The sequence below is a fragment of the Rhizophagus irregularis genome, chromosome 21, assembly GCF_026210795.1.
Source record: "Rhizophagus irregularis chromosome 21, complete sequence".
Lineage (NCBI taxonomy): Eukaryota > Fungi > Glomeromycota > Glomeromycetes > Glomerales > Glomeraceae > Rhizophagus > Rhizophagus irregularis.
This window is the reverse complement of record NC_089449.1, coordinates 760,656-772,923: the sequence shown is the minus strand read 5'-3', so window position 1 is coordinate 772,923 and position 12,268 is coordinate 760,656. Positions and strand designations below refer to the sequence as shown.

The 12,268-nt window shown below is 28.2% G+C and overlaps 3 protein-coding genes across 3 annotated transcripts; 1 reads left to right on the top strand and 2 right to left on the bottom strand.

Annotated features, from left to right (window-relative positions):
* Positions 1-1,534: 1,534 nt before the first annotated feature.
* OCT59_013600 (uncharacterized protein) lies at positions 1,535-3,124 on the top strand (the record flags this gene model as incomplete). The annotated part of the gene is made up of 5 exons (XM_066141630.1): positions 1,535-1,805; positions 2,099-2,364; positions 2,434-2,665; positions 2,734-2,978; positions 3,071-3,124. 5 exons carry the CDS (start codon positions 1,535-1,537, stop codon positions 3,122-3,124), a joined length of 1,068 nt encoding a protein of 355 aa, XP_066001753.1.
* Positions 3,125-5,634: 2,510 nt separating this feature from the next.
* Positions 5,635-5,847, bottom strand: OCT59_013599 (uncharacterized protein; the record flags this gene model as incomplete). Its single annotated transcript, XM_066141629.1, has 1 exon — positions 5,635-5,847. The coding sequence occupies one exon, from the start codon at positions 5,845-5,847 to the stop codon at positions 5,635-5,637; it is 213 nt and encodes a 70-aa protein (XP_066001752.1).
* Positions 5,848-6,782: 935 nt separating this feature from the next.
* OCT59_013598 (uncharacterized protein) lies at positions 6,783-7,866 on the bottom strand (the record flags this gene model as incomplete). Its single annotated transcript, XM_025330106.2, has 4 exons — positions 6,783-7,109; positions 7,185-7,479; positions 7,550-7,689; positions 7,765-7,866. The coding sequence occupies 4 exons, from the start codon at positions 7,864-7,866 to the stop codon at positions 6,783-6,785; spliced, it is 864 nt and encodes a 287-aa protein (XP_025184730.2).
* Between the last annotated feature and the right edge of the window lie 4,402 nt (positions 7,867-12,268).

Below are 12,268 nucleotides of genomic sequence, written 5' to 3'. Positions count from 1 at the left end.
ATGACGTCATCTTGAGTTTCCATTGGAATTGAGAAAATCCATCCATTACATTGGGATTTTATCACAAAATTCAGATGATGATTATAAAACACAATAAATGAATATTGTGTTAATAATGAATTCTTTTAAATACATCATTTAATTATCCTAGTTTATTAAACATTTAAACACACAGAACATTAAATTTTTTTATTGAACATCGGGTTATAACTTTAGCGAGTAATATTAAAGTTTAGTTTATAGGTTACTATTTCAGGTATTCATTGAAAATATGAAGTAAAATCATATTCATATATTGATATAATTATTTCGATAAATCATTCCTTTTTAAAATGTTATATTCCAATTCAAAAAATTAATAGTGATAATATTTCATATTTCATAAATTATAATTTTATTTGAGTATAAAAATTTTCCTTTATATACAGTATTTCATTATTATCATTAAAAATTTCAACGATTTTATACCATTTTACGTACAAGTATTTTATCCTCATAAAATACCAGTGTAACTAATTTTTTATTAAATTGCTTCTATATGAATTATCAATGATAAATATGGGTGCTAACTTATCCTCTTTTGTGTTACATCATTAAATCGTATGTGGCAAATGTGCCAAGGCGACGTCATTTGACGTTTAACGTAACATTCTGACATTTAACGTAACCTGCACGTCACGTTTGAAGTAACTTATTATCTTGGCGTATCATTATTTTAATAAATTTAAATTTCCAATTAATAATATATTTTAGCAATGTTTTTTTAATAATTTATTGAAATTTTTGATTATTGTAATTACTATTCTTAATTTAAACACAAGATCAAGCTGTAATATGAAGTATAAATGCACTGTTTGTTAATCTAATTAACCAATTGTAGTATATTGGTTATTTTTTTTGTTTTACATGTCAACAATTTGCTTAAAAGATGACAGGAACTAGAGAGACTAGTATACAAAAGTCTTTCATTTATAATACCGGCTGAAACCCCAAATTTTATATTTGGTAATTTTACAAAGTACAATCTTATATGTTATATTTTCTCATGTCATGTCATTTTAGTTATGGACATAAGGTAGATCCTTAGTAATTACCCTTAAGTGCTAACTTATTGTTACGTCACGTTAGAGTGCGTTACCTAATATTTTACATAGTTAATATTTTTCGAGTTTAAATTTGATAAACGAAATTTTCATAATAAATTACTATAAAAAATGGCCCATTTTTTTTTCTAGATGCACAGATCGAACAATTTCTTCTTTCTCAAATATTTTCCATTTTACATGCTTTTTTCTCAAAATGCAGGCCGTACATCTAATTGAACATTAAATATTATTATTATATAACTTGACATACTTTTATTTTACAGTTAATCAACTTAATCGTGCGCCAAACGTCACGTGCACCTAAATCTTGCTAAAAACCGGTATGTCGATCTGAATACAAATTTTAATTTTAAGGAAATTAAAAACGCCGAAATTCATTTTTTTAATTTTTTTTTTTTTGCTGTTTTTGTGTTATTTATATAAAAGAAATGGATGTTCCAAAATATGATGGAAATATTCATCCGGATGAGTGGATAAAAGACCTTCAAAAATATGATTATTTTTGGCGTAAAAAATACAATTTAACATGTTTAGATATGGCTATCTCATTAGTAGATTCTACTATCAAACTTCCAACTGGAATTGATACTTATGAAAAACTTAGTAAAGCACTTAAAGAAGATATTTCTTTTACAGTATTTAAAAATACAAATAAGAAAATGTTACAATTATTGAAGTATGTTCCCGAAAGTAGAAGTGGTAATACTTCAACATTTATTTCGAGATTTAGGAAACTTTGTTATAACAGGACCCCGAACAATATATAAATAGGTCATAGGAAATTGGCAAAATTTTACTATTAGCTCTACGCATTTTTTCAGGGCCGGAATTATGATAACGTCAGTCAGTTACTAAATAAAGTAATATATTTCTTACCAACGTTATCAAAATTTATCTAAAAAAGGAAAGATTTTCATGATTATTTTAGCCTATTCTACGCGTTATTTCTTGTTACCTATTTCAGTATTGCTCGGGGTCCTGTTATAACGCAGAAATTAATGACATAGAAGAACAAAAAGAATATCTTTATAAATCACTTCCGATGAATCATATTGATTATATTTCATTTGAATTTTACAAGAAAATGGAAAATGTTGATTCAATCAATAAATTAATTAAAGAATTTGAAGTTTTTGCTATATATTTGTCAGAGTTAATTGTAAATGAATCTGTTGTAGCTTTGAAACATGTTGCTACGGGAAAATATTTAAGTTCAATTGAAAATTTGTGTTACAAAACTGGAAGCAAGACTCAATTAGTATGTTTTATAATTTTTGTTTTTTTTATGATAATATAATTAAATTTCTCTATTGTAAATGTAATTTAGGTTTTTGTAGAGAGTCCAGAACCTGGCCCAAATTCTTTATGGAAAATTAATTTTAATGATAAAGAGTTAGCTACTTATGCTGGTACTTCTATTGGGCTACAACACATTAAATCTAATAAGTTTCTTGGAATTTGTTACGAGGGTTATCAAGGGAATTTTATTTATGGTCTTTATGGTTATTACAAATCTCCGCTGACTAAACAAACATGGGTATGGGAGAAACATACAGAAGGTAACAATAACTTACATTACATATTGAGATAACAAAAAAAAAATTAATATTATCTGTTATATTTATAGTAAGCTGTGGCGGAGATGAAAATAAATGGAACTTCAAGCACAGTAAATTAGAAAGTCATCAGGGTTTTCTAAAATCAAATGATATTATTAATCTTAGCATTAAGAAAAAGTATGATAGTAATGGTGATTCTACTTCAGACAGACAAGTTGAATTTTTACGTAGTCATGATATTCAATTTACTATTAGAGGTGATACTTTTCAAGAAGTTTGTTGTCATAATGAGATATTAGGAGTAAATGATGAAGTAAGTAAATTATTATAATAGTAAATTATTTTTAGTAATTGATTCATTTTATTATTTGAAATCTTGTATTAATATTTAACCTTCTTTTCTAGTGGTGTATTAAGCTTATTAAGCAATATAATTTGACATTAGATCAAATTTGTTAAATAGTTTTTGTTTGTCAATTGTTAAAGAGAATATTTGTCTTTTAAATTTAATTAAAATAAGTGCAATAATCAAAAGATATTTCAAATTTCAAATGATTAATAAAAATTAGTATAAAACAGCTGATGGCTTATCGCTTGATATTATTCATAAAATATTCAATATTGACTATTTTATTGAGTAAGGATTTAAATCATTAATATAATTTCCTTATCTTTTTCACGATTTCTCATCCGACTGTACTTCTAGTACTTGAGATACTTAGTATATCTACCATAGTCTACATACATCATCAGGATTAAAAGTACTATCTCCAGAACTACCAGAATCTGTCATTATAATACGAGTATTTTGAATTACCTTGTTCGTTATGATTCGGTCAAGATGTTTTAGCATATGTTTAGGGATCTGATTTTAAAATTGTTATTTGATACATGTGGAAGTTTCCATCCACTATATATTTTCTTGTGCTTTCCGGATATGATTACATTATATTCTTGTTCTTGTACCAAATCAATATATAGTACACACAAGTAACAACATTTTTTAGATACTGCAATAAACACCCTATTCCTAATTTTCTAGTCCATAATATAGACCAATATGTTCAATTCCGCATGTAAATATATGCGACGTTCAATGTCACCATCTAGCTGAAGTTGGTTCGTAGTTGTATAAATATATATTTTTTGCATTATTTTCATTATACGTTCATCTTTCAAACATTCATCTGTGAAACATTTATAGTTGTTATCATCAACAAACCTTCTGATAATATTTTTCTACGAAAGTATGGGTTGATCATCTATGATAATAGGACGCATTCTACGCACTTCAATTTTAGAGAATAGGGGTTTGTACTTTGTCTTACGCACACATGCTATAATTTCTTTCGTAGACTCAGCATAAGATCCCACTTTCTTGATATGTTTTAAAAATTTTGGGTGAAACATATGAACTTTTTTGATTTGAATTCATTATAATACTTGTTACAAAGATCGGATATTTTAGATTTTTTTAATGTATCTATATTATTAGCATCAATTGAAGTACAATTTATGAAAGAAATAACATCATGATCATACTTCTCTTGACCCCTATTTATTTCGTCCTTAAGTTCTTTAAGTCGATATTCAATCTTAGTCGAACGGTATATAATTATACCTTCAATTAAAGCAATCTCAAAATCTGTTGAGATCATAGGAGCATTTTTAGATATATTTGTTAGGTGAGTCGTGATTATACAAGATCGTTCTGAAGCCAAGCAAAGTTCTTAGAAAGGTAAACTATACAACCATCGGATGTAGATTCCAACCATACTGCAACTACCTCATGATCTCTTGCAAGTATTGTTGCTAAGTTGCAGGAAAATTTATCCTTCACATTCTTGCCAGTGTCTTTGTGCCCCCTTACTCAACAACAAAATTGATGCTCTCGGCAACGCACCCTTTTACTATACAATTCTTTCATTAGCTCTTTCATCTTCTCAATACTCTCGGCAATGTATTCTTTACTATGCAAATTTTTCTCTTGAACTTTCGCTTGATTGCTAGGCACCATTTCGTCCTACATGGATGTTATTTGTGTACTAACCTACAGATCAAAATTTTCTTGAATTATATGACAAAAAGCTGTTTTCGGGGATGACAAAATTTTCCGAGTATTAGTAATCATTAGTAATCAAAAAAAAGGATATAAAAATCACATCAGAATCCGCAGCCTTAGTAAATTTTCCCACGAAACAATAAAATATTTGTAAATAGTACTAATTGTTCAGATGACATGGATTAATGTTAAGATTTGGTTCTTCTGGTACTCCTGATACGAATATAACGTTAACGTTGACAACCATAAAAGTACAACCAACGATAACTAATTTTTATAGCGGTGCAACGAAACTCCATAAGTATAAACTATTACAGTATTAATTATATCTTTAGTAGATTCCACAATCAAACTTCCAACTGGAATTGATACTTACAAAAAACTTTGTAATGCACTTAAAGAAGTTACAAATAAGAGAATGTTGCAAATAATAAATCAAAACTTTGTTATAAACTTTGTTATAACGCAGAAATTAATTATAGAAGAACAAATAAGAATATCTTTATAAATCATTTCAGATGAAATATTTTGATTGAAATTTGCACGAAATTGGAATTGTTGATTACTCTTTAAGAATTTAAAGATTTTATTGTATAATTGCCACCTTCAATTGTAAACAAACTTATTGTAGCTTTAAAATTTAAAACATGTTATTACAGGAAATTATTTAGGTTCAAATGAAAATTTTACACTGGCTGCCTTAAAATAAAACATTTGACACAGCGTAGTCAGATTACGTGTTATTGATTCAATTTGCATATTATACACAAAAATTTTATCGAAATATATATAAAAAAATATAATACAAATCTTTAATATCTTTAAAAAGAAATAGTATTATTATAAATAAAAACAAAAATTATGATTATTCAACATTTCGAGAAACTCTCTTCCTGAAAACAATTCTTTACAGAATTTCTTTTGTGATTTCTAAATTATTAATATCATTTAATAATTCTTCGCTAGCATCAGCAACATTTTGTTGTTGATTATTATCATCAACAATGATAACTGTTGCAATCCATCCAAAAAAATCTTTTTGATACAATACTCCATAATACATCATATCAATAACAAAAAAGAATATCATTAAAGGTATAGTACATATAATAAATTCCATATGTTTCCTTCACTTTCAATTCTTGATTTTTTTAATTTATTTAATTTGTGAACTTCTTTTTTCGTTTATAGAATCTGAAGAATCAGAAAATGTCATTTTATTGGAAGTTATTTCCGTGGTGGTAGTTGGAAGTGAAGCAATTTCAGATAGATTTTTGGTATTTCTTAACCAATCAATATTTAATGTTATTAACTCCTCATCTAATGGAGGAAGGATATTTACTTAATATATAAGTTCGTGATTTTCTTTTTTTTTTAAAAAAAAGGAGAAAAAAAAACTTTTTTTTTTTTTACACGAAGTTGACACTATTCCTTATCAGTTATGTATAAATATATATTTTATTGTACCTATTACAAAATTGAAACTTTTATTCTAAATTTGGTAAGATTATAAAGGTAATCTCTAATTACTCAATTTGGTATTTTTAACTCAATAGAGTAATTCATTTTATGTAATAAATTATAAGATTTGTAATTAACGGGAAATTAAATAAACTAAATATCACAAGACTTCTAAAATTAGGATTATAAATCTGATTGGATAATTTAAATTATTCATATTTTGTGCTTTCGGACGATCTTCAAAGCTATTTATGGTATAAGCTTGGCAAATATTGGCGTATTTTTTTGACTAAAAATAAACACTTTATAAATTTCCTGATTAAGAGTATTCTTTTTTAGTAAAGTTCGTTTACTTTATGCATTATGCATTGCATAGCATAATGATTCAAATTTTTATTGCGTAATCTTAAAAAAGAAATTGGGCATCATTGTATAAATAGAAACGAGTTTTCAATCCACCTTTAAAAGTCAATTTAAAAAAGCAAATATTTAACTAATGTATATTATATGATATGTTCCAATCTTTAATAGAACAAACTATACTAAAGATATAATATTAAACAATAATAATAATAAATAATAATAATAAAAAGGTTATGCCTCTGAAAATTGCTTTTTGCTTTTTTTGCTTACAATTAATTCTTGTGCAGTTAATTCTTGTGCAGTTAATTCTTGTGCAGTTAATTTTTGTGCAGTTAATTCTTGTGCAATTAATTCTTGTGCAGTTAATTCTTGAGCAGTAAATTCTTGTGCAGTAAATTCTTGTGCAGTTGGTTTTTCATAATCTCTAATCAGTGATTCATATATTCTATAAAAGAATCCGATGATGAATACCAATCCAGACAAGAAAGTACATATAATAGATATTGCATATAAATGATTAAATGCAGAAGCTGGTGCATATAAAAAATGAATGATAAGCTATAATAAAAACAGGTTTTATTAGTCTATATAAATTGTATATATAGTTATTTTATACAAAAGTTCCATACTTACCAAACTAGATACTCGGGGGACATCTCCAACAATTATACTAACCGCACTTGCGTGAATGATTTTTTTCTCGACAGTAAAAGATAATTTCGCATCAAATATATCCATAGAATTAAATTTACAATTTAAAACGTGCAATACATTAAGATTACCTAATGAACAAAATGCAATAAACAAACAAAAAACTTTATGTTCTTGGAACCATGCACGAAATTGTTCATTATTGTTAATTTCTCGTAGTAATATGATGAAAGTAAGTATAGAATGAAAGAAAACCATTAAGCATGTGGTCAGCAAACTACAAAAAAAACCTACTGTTTAGATAAAATCGTGGAAGTCTGTTAATTTAAAGACGTAATTGACATTACATAGTAAGAAAGGGAATAGAATTCATATAATCCAAATCAACATGGCCTAGGTCAGCAGTAAAGATCCATATATTGAAAATTATGTAGAAAATCCAATCATAACTCATCAACAAAGTATTAAACATAATAAAATTATTATGCTATAAGAAAAATAAATTAAATCGTCAATAACTAATAATTATCGTTAAAAGATTAATTTATTTATTATAACATACGCTTTTATTCCTATAAACTCCAAAAATATACGTAGAAAGGATTAATAAAAGCCCTCCACCAAGAAAGAACGCTATTAAAATGCCCTCAGTTAAGTTGCTCATTTTCAATATGTTTTTTTTTAAAAAATAGGGCAAAAAATTTGTTTCAATAAGACGAAAGAAGACGATTGACTTAAAAAATGGGAGCAGAACTTTTAATATATATATAAAAAAAAAGTTGCTTTTTTTGTTTGACTAAAAATATCCACTTTGTTTTTTTAGAAAGTTTTTTTTTTTTTTTGATTGTAGTTTTGTTTCAAATTTTAAAAAAAGAAATCGGGTAACTTTGTATGGTTTTTATTATCTACCTTAAAATGTAAATATTTTACATTGATGACATCATGTGAGATGCAATTGAATGATCTACAGTTACCCAAAATTTCCCGAATTCGCTCTTTCTAGGAATATCGGAGGACAATATTTTTGAACCTAAATATCTAAGAATCATTTCTGAGACAGATAATTCATCAGTTAAACCGATCAGATTGGTGTTTAAATAGGAATTTTTCGTGATTCTGGCAGACGGGACGAATCCATAAATCCAGTCTTAATGATCGACAAAGCATACGTTATGATGTCATGATACTAGATTTAAAATGGGACAGATACATTTCTGAATCATCTTATTCAAAGACAGTACCAAGATTCATATGACGGTAAAGTGGAACTAGAACTTATACCAATACCACAAACTTATTCTAATGATTTTTGGCAACAGAATTACGAGATTTATATCAAAATAGTTCAGAAATTTCGCCAGTTTGAGGTCGAATCATGTCGGCAAAACAAAAGGAATTGAAAAATGAGGAATCTTGTGAAAATACAGTAACAAGTTCCTAAAAATTCCGTTGAATGATTGACAATCTCAATTTCTTACCTGCGTCTTATTAATAATCAAAAGGCAAGAATAAATGATGTCACGTTGTTAGGACATTATAGTGAGATTTAGTTGTTTAGCATTAGCAGCGAATTTTAAGATTATATTGCCTGCGATGTAGGAAAATACACTAGTCCCTGTATTGGTGTACTTTTTTTTTTTTGGTGGCGTTAAATAAAAGCACGATCTGCATTAGTCATTAAAAGAAAAGAATTATGGAATGCCAAGTACATATTGATTGACATTAAACACCATATTGCATTTGGCGTTAAATACAAATCATTTTGCATTAACTGAAAAGCACTTGGCATTAAATGCAGTATTTAACATTAATGAATTTTCATAAAAAGGAAATATACCTCCTTTTGTATGGCAAGGACAAATCTGCGCCACACCTATTATGCGGCTTTGAAATTTAATCTTCTAAGTCCGGAGTGAAAAACTAAAATTTGCGATTTTATTGGGTGATGATCACGTGGCGGACAGAGAAATGATTTTTTTTCATAGTGCGTAGACATACATGTGTCGTTAAAATAGTAAAAGTAAAATAGTAAAAATTTAAGGGAATTGCTAAACGTGATTGTCGCCTGGATTTTTTTTTCAAATATGCCACATGATGTATAATAAATAAAGTAAATTTATTGATCAGATTTTTTTAGCTAATTTTTGATCGGCTAAACTTCAAATTTTATCGCAAATGATATTTTTTTCAAAATAATCTTATCTAATGAAATTTTATTTGCAAATATTAAAATTTAAGTCATACATTTACGATTTTAAAGAAAAAATCACTGTATTTTTAATGAAGTGATACAAATAAAAGAAACAATAACAATAAATAAAAAGATAAGTAAATTACAATGATCAAGGAGAAAGATGCTAATAAAAAAATGAAATAACAATGGAGCAATGGAAAGTAATAGAAGATGAAAGGGAGTAATGATAGGAAACAAAAAGGAGAAATAGGACATGATGGGAGATGATGGGAGACGAAAAGGATTGATGGGGAGTGATGGGAAGATGAAGAGGAGTGATGGGAGATGAAAAGGAGTGATAGGAAGATGAAAGGAGTGATGGGAGACGAAAAGGAGTGATGGGAGACAAAAAAAGTGATGGGGAGTGATGGGAGACGAAAAGGAGTGATGAGAGACAAAAAGAAATGATGGGAAGTAAACAGGAGAGAAAGAGATAATGGAAAATAAAAAGATGTAATAGAAAATAATGGGAGACGAAAAGTATCTATTGATAGCAGTGGATGCCAGTAGATACTGGCAGTATGTTGCTGTGCGAGAAAGCTACCACCTTTTCCACAACAAGTGTGGAAATTAAATATTGTATTAAAGTATTTACAAATTCCTGATGTATTGATGCTATTGATAGCAGTGGATGCCAGTAGATACTTAGCAGTACGTTGCCATGCAAGAAAGCTGCCACCCTTTCCACAACAAATGTGGAAATTAAATATTGTATAAAGTATTTATAAATTCCTGATGTATTGATGCTATTTATAGCAGTGAATGCCAGTAGATACTAGCAGTACGTTGCCATGCAAGAAAGCTGCCACCTTTTCCACAACAAGTGTGGAAATTAAATATTGTATTAAAGTATTTACAAATTCCTGATGTATTGATGCTATTGATAGCAGTGGATGCCAGTAGATACTTAGCAGTACGTTGCCATGCAAGAAAGCTGCCACCCTTTCCACAACAAGTGTGGAAATTAAATATTGTATAAAGTATTTATAAATTCCTGATGTATTGATGCTATTTATAGCAGTGAATGCCAGTAGATACTAGCAGTACGTTGCCATGCAAGAAAGCTGCCACCTTTTCCACAACAAGTGTGGAAATTAAATATTGAATTAAAGTATTTAAAATTCCTGATGTGTTGATGCTATTGATAGCAGTGGATGCCAGTAGATACTGGCAGTATGTTGCCATGCAAGAAAGCTGCCACCTTTTTCACAACAAGTGTGAAAATAATATTGAATTAAAGTATTTGCAAAGTCCTGATGTATTGATACTATTAATAGCAGTGGATGCCAGTAATAGATACTGACAGTATGTTGCCATGTGAGAAAGCTGCCACCTTTTCCACAACAAGTATGGAAATTAAATATTGAATTAAAGTATTTACAAAGTCCTGATGTATTGATTGGATGCCAGTAGATACTGGCAGTATGTTGCCATGCGAGAAAAGCTGCCACCTTTTCCACAACAAGTGACATTGGTAAATGTGTTGCTTGGTTTATTATTACAGAAAATTATATGAATTTTTGGGTTATAAAATATAAAATTTATTGGGTTAAAATTATTACATTGTGAAAATAATTCTCAAAAATAAAGATTATATGATGTCAGAACGTAAGAACTCTTTCAACTTCTCCCAAAAGTTACTCCTTATATAACTAATTTAAGGGTACTTATTTTAGGGTTAGGCCACTCAAATTTGATTGTTTGTTTAACATCCAGAATTTATGAAGAGTTTGAGGGGGGGGTCTACAATAAACGAACAAACATAATATAACTTTTGGGAAAATTTGGGAAATTCTGGAAAATCGTAATTCAAATTTAGAAGGGGTACTTAAACATATTTTATTACTATATGTTTAATAGGATCCAGATTTTTGAAAAATAGAGTACGTTAGTATTGTTTCAGTTGTTTCACTATCCTTTAATGTTACATCATAATTTTACTATTATTATTAATGTTTATCACCATGCGGGTTCAGATTCGTTTCATAATAAAATGATCTACATCATGTGTCCAATATTGCGCCACATATTACGAAATTCTAATTTACTGACCTATCTACTATTATTTATAATGATGGTAAATTATGGCACAACATATTAGTGATGAATGATGATTATGGTCTCAGTCATAACCGGTCAAGAACCTTTGACTGACTGACCATTTGAGTGACCAGACTAACATTCAAATGGTTTGCCCAGGTGGTCGGTCAAACCGGTCAGTCAAACAGTCAGTCAAAAGTCTTTGACCAACCACCGGTTATAACCGTGATACCTATCACAGCATCACATATTTAATCAGCAAAGCTTCTCAGCAGATTAAAAAATGATAATATATTTTTAAAGCAATCAAAGAAGACTAATACAAACCATCTAGAAACTGAAATGAAATTGAAATAAACTCCCACCAGTTATATAAAAAAAAGGTATTTCAAAGAAAAAAGTTTAAACCTGTATTTAAAAAGTAATGTATTATTGACCAAAATATTTAGCACGTAAATTATTTCTGTAAAAACTTTTTTTTTCAATGCACATAATACATTTTGTTATTTTCATAGTGTGTCAGCAATGATATGGATAAAAGTATAAGAAAATTACATGATAAAGTAAATTGTTACATGATAAAGCAAATTAAATTTCTTAAACTACAGTATTTTACATATGGCAATTTCTTTATTTTTCACAATTTTTTCCAATTGAACATTTTGATATCCTTTACCAATACATTGCCTGATTTATATCCTTTTTCTCTTTTTATATATATCCACATATGTGGATTCGGAATCCACATAGATTCCTTTTCCACCTACAACATATATGAAAGAAATATTATACA